The sequence below is a fragment of the Sphaerodactylus townsendi genome, linkage group LG04 (genome assembly GCF_021028975.2).
Source record: "Sphaerodactylus townsendi isolate TG3544 linkage group LG04, MPM_Stown_v2.3, whole genome shotgun sequence".
NCBI lineage: Eukaryota > Metazoa > Chordata > Lepidosauria > Squamata > Sphaerodactylidae > Sphaerodactylus > Sphaerodactylus townsendi.
This window is the reverse complement of record NC_059428.1, coordinates 41,909,493-41,928,265: the sequence shown is the minus strand read 5'-3', so window position 1 is coordinate 41,928,265 and position 18,773 is coordinate 41,909,493. Positions and strand designations below refer to the sequence as shown.

The window sequence follows — 18,773 nt, the reverse complement described above, 5'->3', positions numbered from 1 at the left end:
TTTCTTTATTAGCACAGTCAACCTTTTTATGTGCCTTATAAGCTAAAGAAGTAAAAAGCGGGGAAAAAATAGAATTGACCAATCTGCAAATTAGTTGCTGTTGTGCTAGAAATAAACTTATGATATCCAGATGGGTGCCCATTGGCCTCAAATATGGATTTGTGAACTAAGATGTGGCATGCCTCTTGGACATCATTCATTTACTAAATTCTGTATGTCTAAAAGTCCAATCGGGGGGTCATTGATGCCAGGCAACATTAAACATTTCTTGCAACAGGCTGCCCATCTGTCCTTTGCTTTCTGTATTCTCATTTGGAAACACAGACCCTTATGTTGTGTACCAACCTATTGGCTTCTGTGGCACAGCAAAGAGCACCAAGTGATAAGAAGGATCAAAGAGTGTGCAGCTATTTTATAGAGGAAGTCTTGGTGATGTTACCATGTTGTTTGTGTCAAACATGGACTGCAAGAATGAATCCAAGGACTGGGAGAAAGGGCTGCATATTGAGACATGAGCTAATAAGCAGTGTATTAAATGGAAACAAGGAGTGGACCCAGCTCAGGTGGTCGGGGGGCAGGGGACAATTGGTGGGAAATACCAAGGGATCCAATGTGTGGTCCAGCAGGCTGACATCACATCCCGTGCCCAGAAATGATACTAGTGCATTGTCCAGAGACAGTGATGATGATGCTTCAGTAATTGGACACAATGTTATGGTTAAACCCGAATGAGTCTTGCCTCAAAGACCAAAACAGCCATTGGGAAGGTCCTGTTCTTTCCTTGCCTTTTACTGACAGAAACTAAGGCTTGAAGGCTGGCAGTACTGCTTGATTGCCTAGCAATCTCACAACAGTCATTTTATTTTTTTAAAGCTAGAGGTGCTACTTCTAATGTTTGGGGAGGTGGTTAACCCCCAGTGTATTTTATTCTTTCATTTTTTTATTTTTCTGCAATCTGACCTTGTCTGTTCATGATTCCAGTCTCCAGATTTAAGCATCCACAGATTTATCTGTACTGACAACTAGATATATTGATATATGTGATTATTGTATTGTAAACACATTGCTGATGGCTACTGTATGTTTTAAAAACTTTTTTTGTTTCCCATGGCATTGATATTCATAGCAAACAGAAATAGCTAATCAGCTATATTTAAGAGAAACCAGCATTAATATGTGTAGGATTAAATTAATACAGATCCAAAAGAGGATTTGCTACTTTTACAGTATTTATTGTCAAGAAACACATTTCTCTTTTAAGTTTCCCCTTTCAGGTCCTCTGTAGTAAATAATGCTCATATCAACTATCTGGCAAATGTATACCATTCAGTGTTTTGAATTTAATACTTTATTACAAGCTATTGATGTTATAATAAAGTTATTAGAATGGACATTGTAAAAAAAAAGCATAGGGCTTCCTCATAAAACAACAACTCTTTCAGACTTTCTCTTCTCCTCTGTAATGTGTTGTTCAATTTACCTTGGTATCATTATACAGAGTGTTTCCTCACCTGCCAATGTCAGTCAGTGAAATGGATTCAAAGAAAGAAAAGGGGCATTCTAATGGCATTAGGACGTTAGATAAATTGAACAGCTCATTCTAGAGCTTCTGCAATCCTACCATATGCTATAACAGACAGGGAATTTAAACAATTAAAAAATCAGCTTTTATACCTGAGGTAACAGTGGAGACTGCAAATAGTTCTTTGAGTTCTGCCATCTTACAGAGGAGCCAGGAGAGTAGAGTTTCCCTAGTTGTTTAACAGACAATAATTCCATCAGAAGATGTTAAACAGTAGTAATGTTAACTAATGTTAATGCATTCTTCGGTTTTGCAACTCACATTCAGAACTTTATTTTATTTTCACAAAAAATTAAATTCTTTTTATACTTTATTTCTGCTGTTATGACTACAGTTTTGAGCACTAAAATTCTAACAGTAATAAAGAGGATGGTGCTGATAAATACACCAGTAGCCCCCACCTAGCTATTGAAATTGATCTCATAGGAAAAAGTATTTGTTGGTATCTAAATACAGACCTGTAGCATTAAGTATATCAGAATCTCTTTGCTCCTAGGAACTTTAATTGAACTGACGCCAAAAAAGAAACCTACAATATTTGTTTATAAATATTTGATGTCAGTTAATAAATATAATATAATATTCAGAGTTTCAGGAACGAATGGAATAAGGAGCTAGATTAGCCTGTTCTACCTAGAAAATTAATCTAAGTTGCAACTTACTGAGAAAAAAATTATATTTAGTATATACTTGACCCCACAGCAACTTTAGTCGACTTGGCTCCCGAGGAAGAGCAGTGGAAGTGGTGCTGAGACAGCGGAGTCTGCACAGGGTGGGGGGCAGAATTTCAGTGCTTGTCCCAGGCACCATTTTCTACAGCTATACCCATGGACCTGCACATGTAGTCTTCTTCCTAGGATCAAATTTAGGGAAAGCTAGATTGGCTTGTTTGCAGCAGAAGCTAGCTGTGTGCTATGCTCATTGAATGGATACATTTAGGTCTCATTAACCTATCTCTTCTCCCATTCTGGAATCAGATGTTCAAGAACTGTGTATGTTATAAGGGAATCTGGTTCGAGTAGGGGGTTGATTGAGGACCCCTACTTGAGGTCACTGCCAGACCTGAATTCCTTCACCTGCCTTCAGTTCTTCCTCCTTTCAATTTCCATAAATCCATAGAATGGACCAAATATGGTAATCACAGACATCACTATAAAAATAATGGGAGTTGTTAACCGTGGTGAGCCCAAGCACTCTTCTTGTTGGTTCCTCTGACAACATCGCCTTTATCATGAGGATGATTGTGAAGGTGGGGGATCACAAGTGGAAAATATCTCCCACCTCCCTAAACCCAAAGGCAATGAATGTTCCCTAATTAAGATCTTCTTTTCTTTGCTGCTGTTTATCACAGAGTTCTTAATGCTTTTAAAATATGATAGAATTTTAAAATGTTTCACAGATTGTATCCAGGTTAGTGCCCAGAGGTTCATATGGTAACTCTGGTGCCTGTTAACTACATGGAAAGGAGTATTTCACAACTCACTTTTCCCTTTAGATTTTTCAAACTTTAGGTTTACCTCCTAGCATCTGAAGTAGAAGAACTAGGATGGGAAATTTTCTCCCAGACACAGTGTGATTTTCCCTTCTGACAAGAGAATGGCCCTGCTCTGACACAAACTCTAAGGGTGTTTCCGCACTACAAAAGGGAGTGAAGGTCAACTCGGTTCCCTTCAATGGGGGGCGATTCCTGGCTGTCCGCACAGCAACTTCCTTGGCCCCCTGGAACCGAGCTAAGTGGGCGGGTACCTGTTTCGCTCCTCGATCGTGATTGGCGCTTGTGTTACGGAGGGAAACGGGAACGTTCTTTGTTTTTTTTTACAGTTTCCGTACGTCGCAGCTACGTAGCATTGACACGCTGAACTACTTCCGGCGCAGTCGGAGCTACGAAGCTTTGGCGCCAAAATTTTTCCAGTCAGTGATTTCTCCTCATCACTTTGAAACGATCTCGATATCGTAGCTTCGAAACGTGAGGGAAACTGTATAAAAAAAGCCGCGCTCTCTGCCCGTCACGACTCTCCCATTCTGCGCATGCGAACGAAGCGGCTCCTGATTGGTTGAATGGATGCGGTGTCGTTTCGATGCGTCCGCATTTCGAAGCTTTGAAGCGATATCGACCTTGTTCCACCAGCGAGTCGCAGTTCATAACTGCGACAGGGATGTCGCGGTTCCGAGCGGGGGGAACAGAGACAAGACAACGTCGAGCTCGGTTGTAGTGCGGATACACTGAGTTGAACCTGAGTAGAAACCGGTACAACACAGTAAGTGCGGAAGGTCCCTAAGAGAGCTTTTTCAGTTCGATTCACTCTGCACAGAAGACAAACTAGCTCTGATCTAAGAACCAGAACTGGAAATTCTTCTCTCCCTAGAAATAAATTCCCTCCTTGGCTAGAGTGTGGTCTCTCTTTCCCAATACTCTCTTCTCGCCAAAACCACAGATCTTTCACAGACACTACAGATGGGTCTATTCTTTCCAGAACTCAAAGGTGAACTCCCTCAAATCTTGTCTGAAGTTCTATCTCCTCCTGAAGTACTTCAGACAAGTACACCCACTACCAGCCTATCACGCACACAAACAGGTTCTTTGAGAGTTAACTCTTTATATTCTGGCTTTTCTGCCTCTGCCTGCGCTTTAGGTCCATCACAAGGACAATGCTTAAAGAATAGGCAAGTTTGAGGCACCCTGACAGAAATAAAAGATTCAACTACATTTGAAAGCCAAAAGTGCAAAAGAAAGTTGAGCAAAGTAATTGGAAGCTTGAATAAAAATCAGGCCCAATGTAATCAGAAACTCTGTGCAAAAGCAAAGGCACAAAATAGTTGATTGGCTTGCATGAACAGAGCAGTGGTTGTGATGGATTTCAAAGAGTATATGTGTAGGGCAAAAATTCAAAGTAGTGGCATTTGACTGAGCCAGAACAGTTAAGTGGAGCAGACAGGCTACTGCGTCTGAACAAATACAGCAAAATGCACTCCTGGGCCCCTTACTTGGAACTTTGTAGAATTGGTAAGATATCCACATTTTGTCAGGAACTGGTGAGTCTTTGTCAGTGATAATTAGCCTTTTGCTGCTAAATGGGTCTGGAGCCAAACCTAAGGGTTGGATTTTGCCTGGAACAGTGAAGACAAAAAAAGAAGGATTAACACCTCTTCCCAAGGGAGAGAAAAATCTTCATAAACCACATGGCTGCTGGCTATAATTAATAAAGTTAGGTAGGGTGCTCTAAGGGTCTAAGGGAGCCTCCTTAAAGAATAAAAAGTGTGGATAGGGAAGAAAGCCAGCCAGAAACAGGGAAAGTAACAATAAATCAATGTACCCATGAGTCTACAAGATTCATTATTGTGTCCCCTCCAAAAAACCCCAAGGTGCCAAACAAATGTTAAACAGAAGAAATTTGCAAGCAAAAACTGCAAAAAATTGGATTACCCACTTAAAGCATGGGAGGTGAGAGAACAGATGCAGCATTCCATTTACTAATACTAATATAAAATTAGTAATATGTTTGTATATCAAAAGCATAGCAAAAGGAGGAGGAAGCCATGCACCATCCATTTTGAAGAAGAAGAAGAAGAAGGAGGAGGAGGAGGAGGAGGAGGAGGAGGAGGAGGAGTTTGGATTTATATCCCCCCTTTCTCTCCTGCAGGAGACTCAAAGGGGCTTACAATCTCCTTGCCCTTCCCCCCTCACAACAAACACCCTGTGAGGTAGGTGGGGCTGAGAGAGCTCCGAGAAGCTGTGACTAGCCCAAGGTCACCCAGCTGGCGCGTGTGGGAGCGCACAGGCTAATCTGAATTCCCCAGATAAGCCTCCACAGCTCAGGCGGCAGAGCTGGGAATCAAACCCGGTTCCTCCAGATTAGATACACGAGCTCTTAACCCCCTACGCCACTGCTGCTCCTTGCCTCTGTGTGTGTGTGTGTGTGTGTGTGTGTGTGTAAGTGTAAAGTGCTGTCAAATCACCATGGACTTATGGTGATCCAGTAGTGTTTTCAAGGCTAGAGACATTCAGAGGTGGTTTGCCATTGCCTTCCTCTATGTGGGCTGAGAGAGTTCTGAGAGAACTTTGACTGTTACCTGTGTTTCTGGGTCAGAAAAAAATAGTCTGAAATGTTTCAAACTGTCTGACATTATTGGAATTGCTAGGGAAAAGTCTAGAAAAGTCACTTTTCCCTTTTGAAGGCCTTTCCTGAGTCAGGTGCATCAGCTGAACCAGGAAAGGAGTCAGCTGTGAGCTGAAGACTTATTGTGAACCTCGTGCTATCCCTATGAATTGGCCAAGGGAAGAGAGGCCTTGGTTTAACTCACCACTTCAGCATTTTCTATGTGTCTGAAGTCATACTGAATGAAACTCTGAACGCCGCTCAAAACATAATTCTATTGATTAGTTTAAAATAGGCTTCATTCACTCAAAATAGGCTTGACTGACTTAGAGAATTCACTATTTTTCGAAAGGGGAGGAAAAAATAGAGAATACATTTGTTGCCTACAGTCCAAGTATGCCATGTGTTGGATTCAGTGATTTGTCTGTGCAAGAATCACAAATTTCTTTCCTTGTTCTCCTGCCTCTAAGAAGTTCCACACCAGTTGTGCTACCCTGGGAAACATATTAACAGTTTCTGTCAGTGCCTTCTGCTTACAGATCAAAGGATTCACAAACTGTTTCTGTAATAACTGTACTACCTGCACAAAAAAAACTGGAAGACAGGTAGTAGCTTCACGTATCTTAATCTGTAGTATAACTTGTTTTACTAATTATTCATAAAGCCAATCTGGGGTGGGATGGTGAGAGAGAGTATCAGGGTTTCTGACTCTAGGTAGAGTACTTCAGTGCCTTCTGTGAAAACCAGCAGCATGGAGTCCTAAGTCCAGACAGCAGGAGTGACTACCTAATCTGACAATATCCAGGGTGACAGCATGGTTACATTTGCTGTCAAACCCAAGCACTTCTAGTAAGTGTTATTTTAAGCCTGCTGGTCTTGACCAGGTCAGCTGCCTAAGTAATTTAGAGAGAGATGCCAGTCTGGAAAATGGCCTATTTACTGTTCAGGTTTTATATGTTCCTTTCCGAGAAATGGTGAATGGAGAGCAAGAATGTGCGTGCTTACGGTAATATACTATTGCAAAGCACTTGTTTTGTGAGTGTATGAACTACTGACACTTTGATGTCATAATACTTCATCCTCGTATATAGGAAGAAGAAATGATTTAGTGTCAGAGATGCACATCTCAGAGTGCCATATTTTCAGCAACATCTCTGACTTTAACCATTCATTTTTTTATTAGCAGTGTATTAAAATGTTACAGCCAGACTATAGCGTCACACTCCTGTCATTATTTCTATGTTGTCCTTCCTGAACTTTGTGATGTCCTTTTCCATATTTTTCTTGATGGTTCTGTTTTGGTGCCTATATTGGTCTCTGTGGACACCGGAGGACTGCAAGAGTAAACAGTACACTAACTGTGGATAGCTCTTTTCTTGTCTGTTCCTCCATCCAGATCCTTTCTAGATATTTTACTGCAGTAATTCTGAGATTGTTACTTAGAAATTGTAGGGGAACTGGGTATCTTTTCAGTTAACAGCAATTCTGAACTGCTTTCTAAGCATTGGAACCAAGCAAATACATTGTGCAAGAAACTGTTTTCCAAACACTGATTTGTGTTTTTTTAAAATTTTCCTTCCACTGGCTGCATCTAATATGATTAGAACTAGTGCTGTGCATGGTGTGGGTGAGCAAATATTGTGGCCTCTGTCACCTGTGACATCCCTAGTGATGAATGTCACAATTTTCTTCACACACTTTCTCTTCTTCCATGGCAGAGTCATGTTGCTTTCTTTCAGAGATTTGAACTACATGCTGGTCATGGGCAGGAGAAGGTTGTTCTGAGAGGGAACAAGGAGGGATAGCTTTTGCAGCAATTATTTGCAGCATTCTACTATCTTCCTGCTTCAGCTCCTTTTGCTTCTAACGATCAGCAGACCTTCAGACAGGAATGTGGTGTGGCAGAGGAAATTGCAGGCAGGAGGATATTGTTGAAACATGGCAACTTCTGATACCCAACAAGCAGAAGTGATTTCTGCTTGCACGCAGAACACTTTTGACTGAAGACAGTAAATTTTTCAACTGTACACAATTATATACATATTGTCTATTACAGATGCTGATATCAATTGTGTAGCTAATGGGTTGCATCCTATATTACTTTCCATAAAGTTTGATCTTACAACTCTCTTCTTCAACAGAGAAATACTTCCTCTAATACAGAATTAATTTTTCTCATGTAAAAAAAGACTTTCGTTGTAGAGGAATTTTTTCCATGTCAGAGGATACTTGATGAAAGAAACTCAGCTCCTTATCTACCATGTGTTAAATCATACGAAAGCCTCTGGAACATAGTTACTTATGGTATATATGTTTGATTTGTTATTGGGAGTTCTAGTCTTCAACATCTGTTTAGATTCCTATCATGCTCCATCTTGAAGGCTTGGGGGGAGGGTAACAAGAGTTAACTAAGAAAATTAATTATCCACCCAGCAAACTAGAATGAAACATTATCAGATTCAAATTTCTTCGCTTTTCACTCACTTAGGAAGCAATCCTAAGCAGATCTGCTAAGAAATCAGGCCATGCTACTCAGTGGGACTTACTCTGAGGAAAGTACCCTAAGGATTACAGCCTTTATCTTAAGCACTAGAGTTTTAATGATCTAAATATTAGAAGACATTTATTTAATGGCTTAAATATAATTGAAAATCCAGAAACAGAACTTGAACATCTGTATCTGCCTGCTACAGAAACCTCAGTCCACTTTAGGGTTGCCAGGTCATCTCCTGGCCACCAGCACGAGAACCTCTGGAGACTTGGGGGTGGAGCCTTGGACCTCAGTGGGGATAAAATACATTGGAGACCATCCTCTAAAGCAGCCAATTTCTCCAGGAGAACTGATCTCTGTAGACTGGAGCCATAGGTGTCAAACTCGCAGCCCTCCAGACGTTATGGACTACAGTTCCCATCATCCCTTGCCAGCATCATGCTGGCAGGAGATGATGGGAACTGTAGTCCATAACGTCTGGAGGGCTGCGAGTTTGACACCTGTGCCGGAGATGAATTGTAATTCTGGGGGGATCCCCTGGTCTCACCTGGTGGCTGGCATCCTAGCCCATTGAGCTCAGTATTATCAACTCTAAAAAGCACCAGCCCTCCAGAGTCTCAGTCAGGACTTTGTTTTTTTCCTGAACCTATGCATTATTGCCCTCTGATCACCTATACAGCACACAGGCCTCTCCAAGCATTACCAAATAATAGGAAATGGTCTATAAAAATGCAAAATTTAATTGCTGTGTATACGAACTGCTGGTCCTTACCTAGAATCTGGTTTTTTGTTTTCTAGAAACTGGCCTATGCTAAAGAAGTAGTGGGTGGGTAAGTATATACATTGCCTCTACTTTATAAGACGTTGTAAAAAGAATAAAGCAGTTTCAATCATTTAAATCGTTTCTTTTATCGTGATTTTTTCCAGTTCCTGCACTGACTGGGCCTGTGGGTAAGTAACTGTTTTAAAGTTTCACAGTTCGTTGCCTTTCCAGGGGTATCAGATGCTCAGTTTAGCATCAGCCTCTTGGTCTCTATATCCTAAGCATAAAAAAAGGGCTTAGCAGTTTAAGCAGACTGCAGGTCCCCCAGCAGACTCATGGTGCTGCACGACTTTTGTATGTATGCTCAGTATATTGTTACCTATCTAAACTTAACATCAAACCTGATGCCACAAACTGGATATGGGGAATAGAAAGAGGGGAAAATTTGCTGAGGGGTGTGTGTGTATGTGTGCGAGTGAGTGAGTGAGTGAGTGAGTGAGTGAGTGAGTGAGTGAGTGAGTGAGTGAGTGAGTGAGTGTGAGAAGAATGTCATTCTACAGACTTTGACTTGCAGCTTGGTGACGGATTAGGCTTTTATATGGTTAATTTGAAAAGGTACAGTTCAGCCAGAGTAGGAGCATCAAGTGTTAACCAGAGCGCCACTTGACTGGCTGGCTGAGATGCAGTAGCCAGGAGCTGCAGAAAAGATGCACTGGCTCATATAAAAACAGGAAAAGCCGGTCAGAAAGATAGATTGGGAGAGAACTGGGAGTTTAAGAGATTTGAAAGCAGGTTGTGAGCTTGTGTGACACAAGCTCAAATCATGCCAATCCTCAGATTCAGTCAGTGGAGATCATGTCTAAAGGCAGAGAGAGAAAGAGACAGAGAGAGAATGGCTAGGAGGCCAGTGTTCTCAAAGAGATTTCAAAGACTGAGAGGAAAGAGCCTTGTTTTCATCAGAGGCTAGGATGCCTAGTGATGGTGGAAAACAAGAGATAAGCTTATTTCATGGGGACGCTCCTAAGACCACACAGAGGGCTTGGCTACTATCTCATGAGGAGATCACACCTAGATATTGGAGCCGGAGAGCCCATGAGGGTGTGTTTAGCTTAACTGGCAGAGTTAAGTGTGGGTTTAGTGAAACCCCAGAGTTTAATCTGTCCCAAGCCAATGTGAGTTCCCTTTGGAGTTAAGGATAGGAGTTTTAGGAGAGTGATCAGGACCATGCTGAAAAGGTTTACCCTAAACAGAGATACCTGTGCGTGTGAGAAACTGCATTTGCTCTGCAACATCTAAGTAAATGTCTGCCTAAAGAAACCAGAAACACTTAAGTGCCTCTCTGTAACAAGTACCTGAGAAGAAAGCTTGTAAAATAAAATCAATTTTTGTTTTATCTTTCAAAAGCCTCTCTAATATCCATATTTTTTTACCTCAGAAATGGTGGCAGTATATATATTAATTATCCAGACAGGATTTTTTACTAAAGGGGCTTGTGTGTGTGCATGAGTGGGGAGTGCATAGGCAAAAAGGCAGCTATCAAACATCCACCCCCAGCAACACGCTTCCCCCCTTTTGGGACTCTATCTCTCTTCAGGGAGTGGAAGGTGTTGCAGTGACCCTCAGCAATGATGTGGCATTGCTTCTAGAAAAAGCTGGAAGTGATGTCATTGCTCCTCTATGAATTGCTAGAGATTCCTAGAGAGGGTTGAAATCAAGCTCCAAGTTTTCCCAGAAAGTGACATTACATCTTTCTAGGAATTGTTAAAAATGTTTTCACCACTGAGTTTCTGGCAATCCCTTGAGAGGTGTGATATCACTTCCAGGGACAACCCAGCAGTGTTTTCATGTTGTTGCTGATGACATTTTTAAAAATTTTATTTCACTCATCAGCCACTGGAGTGCCAGTGTCCATATGACAACCCTACTCCTACAAGTCCTTGGGAATATCCTGCAGTGCAACTAAGATTTAGCCTGGCCATGGGCATTGCATAAGTGGCCCAGAGTTTTCCCAGATGTCACAAGAGGGAAGGAAGAAAAGTTGAAGACAGGGCAAATAAGTGTGGGTTGGGTGGCGGGTGGAAAGGAGAAAAGGAAGCAGGAAAAGGGGAGAGGCTATAGGGGCTTTCAGGAAGGGGAAAAAGGAAATGGTGGGGGAGGGGAAAATGAGAAATCACTCTGCAAGTACTTACAGGATCTATCTGTATCTTAAAATAACCACATATGTAAGTGTAATTTTACATGATTTGAACTATATGGAAGGTAAGAGGGCTACCCTACCCAAATGAAACCTCTGGTACTTCCTAAATGTCATATTTTATCTATACTTTACAGTATTCAGAATTCTTCCTCTGTGGCAATACAGGTCATGTTTGTCATCAGCTCTTCAAATTGGGCATTAGGCAATGCATTAGACCTGTGAAAAGGTTTTATGGGGGTACCCTGAAGATGCACATGTTGAAGTAGGATTTTCCCCTCTAGCCTTTCATTCTGCTTAACTTTCATTCCCCACACTTCACAACAGGGTCTCCAGGGCTATTCAGAGGTTTGATCACGTCTCCAGTGCCTATGTGCAATACAGTTTGTGTGTCTGTAAGTTCAGTTCAGAAACTGTGCTGAATGCAGTGTGCATGTGCGATTAACTTGCTTTGTCCACGTGCACCCAGTATACTCACATACAATATCAGTACAGGGCTTTATACAAGTTTAAAAGTACAATTCTGTGCAGAGTTAGATGATTGAAACCCTCTAATTAAATGGGACTTAGATTATACTTTAGCCCTCCACAATCTAAATAATGCTGTAGAAGCAATGAAAGAAAAATAACCAGGAATACATGTTCCCACTTTTCTCACATAGAAGAAACAAGAAGTAAAAGCCTATTCATTAACAATGCAGGTTACTATTTGACTTTCTCCTTTTGTTTTTCCAAGAGCCTGGAAAAAAGCCCAATATAAAGCTAGTTGTTGTACTGCTGACTTGTTTTACTTCCCTTCACAAACAGTTGGGCCTGACAAAAAGCTGCATAACTCCACAACCATTCATTTAGCTTTCCTAGCCTCAGGTACCGAACTTCAGTTTTTCCAAGGCACATTAAGGAGAAAAAAAAACCATTGACACCTGTGGCTTAACACTCTGCTTTCCTCATTCCTTAGAACGAGGAGTGCCTGACAATGGTGAGATATTAGCCATGGCCTGCTTTTGATCAGAATTTTGTCCACCTTTTTTGTAAGGTGGACAAGCTTTGCATTAGGATGCCCATGATAACTGTTCAAAAGCTTCTGTGGGTTTAAATTGCTGTACCCCATCCACTAGTTAGGGTCACTGGTTCCCATCACCACTGGTTCCCTCTTAACTAAGGGCACAATTCAAAGGCCTGCTTTCAGAGCAATCAAAAACCAGCTGTGCCTTGTTTGATACACATTTTACTGCTAAAATTTCTTATATCCTTTAGGATTTAGATACCACAATTTTGGCAGGACAGTATCAGAATGTTAACATAGTACATTGTGCTGTTGTTTTGATGAGTTCCAGGTATATTTGGCTGAGGGTGTGAAAAAGCTGAATGAAGCTGCTCTGATCATATTCAGATTGAACTATTAGTTTGTGATCTTCATAAGATTGCCATCTAACACTGTTCAAAAGATTAAATTAATGCAAAATGACATGGCAACATTGTGAACTGGGATACATTATTAAAGTAATATTTTGCCAGTTTTTAAACTGCATGGGCTACCTTTTTGCTTCTGGGCTGGTAATTACTGTTGGAGGCGTAACCCATTTGAGACAAGGGTTTTTATGGACTACTTAAACTCATATGAACCTGTTCACCAGTTAAAATGATCTTCAGAATGATATGAATGGCCACCAGGAAAAGGGCCTTCTCTACCTCATTTATGGAACTCATCATTTCACTCAAGCTGTAAAATACTGCACACTTTCTTTAAGAATTTTATTTCATGCTTTGCTGGTGACTCTTTTTAAAAATGGTTTGCATTTGTATTGGAGGATAGAGCCAAGTCACAGAGAATACAAAGCTAATATAATTTATGTGGCATATCATTGGCTGTCCAAGGAAAGCGATTTGCTCGTAATCATACTGTGAATCATGGGTGAATTCCACACAGCAAAATAAAATTTCTTTACGACATTTAAAAAACTGTGTGTGTGTGTGTGTGTGGGGGGGGGGGGGTTCTTCCCCCAAATGTCTACAAAATGTTTATTTCTCTCAACATGGGTTTTTAAAAATTCACTAAACTAGTGATTTTTCCCCCAAGCCTGGGTTGAAGATGTTTCCTGCCTGCTGAGCAAACAAAAGCAAGCAGGAAACACTTTATTTCTCCCGCCCAAACCACTAACTTTAATTTTTGCTGCTCACATCCACCATTTTGTGTGCTGCAGCAGAGATTCTTTGAAGGTTCCCCATGGAGGTTTCTTCTGCTTATAGCTCATCCACACATGATTTTCATGTAAAAATTAAATGATTAAGGTTTGTTTTGCCTAGCGATTCCACATGTGGGAATTTGGCCATAGTTACTAAAAGATGAGTAAAAGGCCAAATTCATTCAGATTCATGTTCAGATTCATTCTTTCACACAGGGAAATACACAGGGAAATTGCAGCAACGTGGCTTGAAATTAATGAGTAAAGACAGATACCAGGTTGAGTGAAACAGGGATATTTTTGCCACAGCTTCCCTCCCATGGGTCTAACTAGTCCTGATTCAAATCCTTAGTCATTTGGTGCAACCAAAGGAAGCAACACCAAAATAGAAAATCTGTGTTGTCACTGCAGACATACATAAATACGACTATCTTTTTGGTGTCTTTTCATTTTCCATAGTAATCTTGCACATTTCTGGGTTCCCTGAAAATCATAGTGTGCTGTTTCATCTAATCCAGCTAATTATAGTTTGCAGGTCCCTTGTGTATTGGAATTACAAACTAAGCTTTTCACATTGGGTTTGGAGGGGGACCATAATTGTCTGTCTTGAAAGAAACAGCAAATAGTTGCTAGCCAACAACCAGGACGTGCAGGACATGAGTGGGGAGACTGCATGTGAACCTAAGTTTGTTCACAATTTAGTGGAATCTATGCTAACATAGCTTCACTATGACTCCAAACTTTAGTCAATTCAATTTGAAGGGTTTTTTTAAAGTTAATCAATTGATAGTGCAATCCTAAACAAAGTTGTGATTAGACAGCTTGTATATCTCTGATTATTACTAGAGGGCAGTTTTAGTCTGTGCAGGCAAATTTAAAGGCATACTTTTAAAAAAAATGACTTACCCCAGTGGAGTTCTAAGCAAAGTTACAAGTCTAAGCCCATTGACTCCAGTGGATTTAGGAGGTGTAATACTGCTTAGCAGGAGAGAAGGTGGAATGGCATAGTCTAATCTCATCAGATTTCAGAAGCTAAGCAAGGTCAGTACTTGGATGGGACATCAAGTTCTGTAGAAGAAGGCAGTGGCAAACTACCTTGGCTTTCCACTTGCCTTGAAAGCTTTTACTGGGGTTGCCATAAATTGGTTGCAGCTTATGTATGTACTTAGGTCTGCTTAGTATAGCACTATGATTTGGGGGAGGGGGATTGTGTTATGGAAATGCTAAAAATAGTGTTACCTTCTTAGAATGGCTGTTAATTTTTTTAATTGTACATATTCTTGCCATATTCTTGCATACTTGTCAATTTGTCAGAAAAGTCTCTGTATTGAAGCTCAGGTAATATGCAGATACTAATTGACTAAAAGGTCTTTAATCTGTTATCAGAATTTGGTGAAAATGACAACTATCATTAAAAATAGTTGTACTTCTATAGAAAGTTGTACTATTGCAGCTGTGACTAATCTTGTCCCAACACCTGTCCCAACAAGGAGAAGTTCCAGGAATAGCACATTTTGTTTTCCTGCCTGTTACTTAACTCCAATCCAGCTGACATTTTCTTAATGATTTGGTCACTTGGAAATTGTACAAAATTGAGGCTTTAAACACATATTGATGTTGTTGTTGGGCTTTTATCTTGCTTGGTATATAAAACAAAAAAAATCCAATGTGAAAAAGCATCCAAAAGATTTTTAAAAACTATTTAGCAATTAAAATTGTCAATCTAGTCAGAACTGTGGAGCACATCTGAAACTGTCGCTGCACGCCAAGCCTAGCTGAGCCACAAAGAGGGTTAGAAGTGTACTTAAAAAGCAACAGAGGTTCTCAAAGTTCAGCAAGAAAGGACAGGGGAACCTCTTTTTCTTCCTTTTGCCCCTCACTACCTCTGCCACCATCTCTTTTTCCTCCTGACCACAGCCAGTTTTCATGCACCATCTTCCATTTATGAAGCAGTTAAAATTGTTATCCAAGTCCCAGCAATTTGGTTTTTCAAGTTTTTTGTTTGTGCAGTTTTTCTTTTCCCAAATCGTTTCCTCTCCCACCAAAATATCACCTCTCCCAGTACATTCCCCAAAGAGCCCTCCGTTCAGTGAATAATACCTCACTGATAGTCCAGGCCTGAAAACTATTTGTCCTCAACCAGGGCCAGAGCTTTTTTGGCTCTAGGCCTGGCCTGGTGGATTGCTCTGTCAAGTGAGACCTGGGCCCTGTGGGACAATTTCACACTGCTTGTAAAATGGAGATGGTGGCAGAGGTAGTGAGGGGCAAAAGGATTTTTGTATAAAAAGTAGATGAATAAAATTTGTTTTGCCTAGCAATCCCACACACATATCGCTTTTCCTTTTTTTTGTTTTGAAAGAGATGTACAGTGACATAAATATGTGCATATTGCAGCTTCTCTAATCATGTCACCATAGCTTTGTAGACATCCCCATCAAAACAAAAAAAAGGAAAAATGATTTGGATTGCTAGGCAAAACAAACAAACGACTTTTATGCAGGATTACTAGGCAAAACAAACTTGCACACATACTGCAACCAGAGGAAAGGTCCACAGGGAACCTTATGAGAATCTCTGCTGCAGCACACAAAATGGTGGGCACGAGCGGTGAAAATAAAAGTAAGAGGTTTGGGCATGAGAAATAAAGCATTTCCTACCTGATTTTGTTCAGCAGGCTGGAAACATCTTCAACCTTGGTTGGGGGGAAAAAGATCGCTAGTGTAGCGATTTTTAAAAACCCAGGTTGAGAGAAATAGAATGTTTTGAAGACATTTTGGAGGAGAGAGCTGTGTGAATGTTTCCTCCCAAACAATTTGTAAAACATCCTAACAACATTTTATTTCTGCTGTGAGGAATTCACTATTTTTATATTAAAAGCTTGTAATAAAACCTATTTAACATGCACAGAGACTAGCTGCTATTACTGCTACAGTAAATCCTATCTGCTCTCTAGTATTTTTGACCAACAAATATTTGAAAGAAACTACTTGAATCAATGTGGTATATTGGTTAACATAATCAGACAGATACTCTCACACACAAACAAAAGGGAGAAATTGTGATGAGTGGGTTTAAAAACTCATGAGAAAGATAACCCTTTAATATCTCCCCCTCTCCCCAAGGAAAAACAGCAAAGAAAAGACAGGAGGTAATTGATACTGACCAGTGCGGGCATGAAGTCAAGATTCAATGTTTTGATGCCAACAAATTTATTCCAATTTGCTCCTAGTAAAATAATTCTTTAAGAAAATGTTGGTTTTTCTTTTTTGTATACTAATGACACCTCTGAGGGTGTGAAAGATTTGCTAACAAAAATAAACAAAATTAATTAACAAAATAATAGAAGCTCTTGGAAGAGATTGGAGTGCATCAAACATTTCTTCCTCAACAGTCTGTGCTGACGTTCCCCAGCAGTTATGTTTGTTTCATTAAACTGCTACTTATTTTTTGGAGAAACATTAATATGATAGTGACCTGAAAGCAGAAACCGCCACACCCTGATTTTTTGGTTAACACGAGCCTGTTAGTCGTTCTCCCTATCCATGCTACTCACTCACTGACTCAACGCATTTCTTTTTATTTACATCCCACTTTTCTCCTAAATGGAGACCCAAGGGGGAAGGATTCTGAGCGAACAGCAAACTTGTAAGGCCATAAGTTCATGAAAGAAGAACTGTTCTTGCTTGCTTGTTCTTAGTGCTGTGGGAAGGCTTGTATCTCCAGTATTTAAAGAAGATTCACTGAGGGTATCTCGTCTGAAGGTTTCAAAAATCTGGATCTTGCATCTTATCCAAATTGTGTTCTGAAGACTCTGTTCAGAAAATATTCTCAGTTTGGTAAATGGTCCGCAGTTTACATCGAATAAAGCAAGATTGTTATTGCAAGAATGATTTTAGCTCTACTTTTATGCTTGGTCCTTTTACTTTACAGTTTGGGATTGTCAACGCCGTCCCCAGCTGGTGTTGCTACAACTCTGAGAGGTATGTTCCCTACTCAGAAAACTACTAAGAAGGCTTATGTCTCAAGTGATGTTTATGTGCTTTGTTCATGAGCCTTAAGGGCTCCCTTTTGCAAGGCATCCTTGGGCCTCCCCTTGCATATTTGCTTGCAGGTTGGCTCAAAGCCATGATATTGAGCAGACGCTTCTTGCAGAATCATTTTGTGCACTTCATTTAGAAAAATAACACAAAAGCCTTGCGTACCATTGTACTGAATCAGAAAGTCCTGCCATCCTAAAATCATGTTTACGAACCATTGCAGATATTTTGTTTTGACACAATTGGTAACATAATTTTAGTCACTTGATAATGTGAAACAGAGAATGTGATAATATGCTATCATCATGGCAGTTACTTTATTCTCTAAGGTATGAGTAAATCAATTCAAAATACTACTTGTCTTCCTCAAGATGCAGCTGCCAATGTGCCACCCCCTGATGAGGTTTCAGTTGAGACTGCTTCGGAAACTATTACTGACAAGTCTGAAAACCCTGAAGTAAGTACATAGGCGCTTTGCATGGGGGGGAGGGGGGAGGGAATTGCAATTTTGATTCATTAGCTCAATGTTTCCCAACCTTTTTGATGCGGTACCCTTGATCTCGCTCTTCATATCTCACGGTACCCTTGAGGAAAACACCCATTAAAAAAATTGATTTACTTCAATGAGTAGTTACCTGAGAGAAATAATAGTTTATTGCTGTTAAGCATCTGTTTATTCATTCATTAATGATGTGAAAGTGAACGTAATTTAAACTAATTACATTAAGACAATAGTGCACTCCCTCCGCCATCACCGCCAAGCCATAAAGCGAGCTGCCCTGACAACCAGCGAAAAGGGCACTGCAAAGGGAGCGGGCGGTAGCATTGTCACGGTACCCCTGGGAAGTGTTCACAGTACCCCAGGGTACCATGGTATCCTGGTTGGGAATTGCAGCATTAGCTCTGTGTAACTGACTGTAACACTCTACATTCAGTGGATGAGTGCAGGATCACAGCAGCAGGTTTTGTTCCTGCCCTTAATGCATTGATTGATCTGCCTTATATACAGGTCTCATTTGTGTATGTGCATAGCTTCTGTGTACAAAGTATAATCAATGCTCCCAGGGTAGGGGGACAGAGTCTACTGCCCCAGTCCCACTTTGCTACCACATGTTAACTGTTCACGGTTTCAGTTGTCTGCACAAGATTTAGTGAACCATTCCTCTTTAGAAATATTATAGCTATGATGGTAATTCCCCCACTCAGTTCCAGAGATATTTAAGGGGAGGTTCAGAAGGCTTTCCAAGGTCGATTCCCCACTGGCAGAGTCGACCTAGGTTCGACCTAGGTTCAACCTAGGTATTCCCCACAGCTGCTGAGTTCAATGCGGTTCCGCCTCAGCTTCGTCCCCTCTAACTGTCAAATTTCCAAGACTAGTATAATTCTCAAACTTAAACTGTCATTTTCTTGATATTACAAAACA

At 40.7% G+C, this 18,773-nt stretch overlaps 1 protein-coding gene across 2 annotated transcripts in view; it reads left to right on the top strand.

The window, feature by feature from the left end:
- The window catches only part of IMPG2 (interphotoreceptor matrix proteoglycan 2), a 78,731-nt gene that overhangs the window by 18,906 nt on the left and 41,052 nt on the right, over positions 1-18,773 (top strand). For both annotated transcript variants that reach the window (XR_007244354.1, XM_048495072.1), the window contains exons 4-7: positions 8,969-9,000; positions 9,098-9,121; positions 17,244-17,293; positions 17,722-17,807. Coding sequence is in view for 1 of the 2 variants with exons in the window: in XM_048495072.1 (XP_048351029.1) it covers positions 8,969-9,000; positions 9,098-9,121; positions 17,244-17,293; positions 17,722-17,807 (192 nt within the window). In the remaining variant the exon portion in view is untranslated. The remainder of the gene's footprint in view (positions 1-8,968; positions 9,001-9,097; positions 9,122-17,243; positions 17,294-17,721; positions 17,808-18,773) is intronic.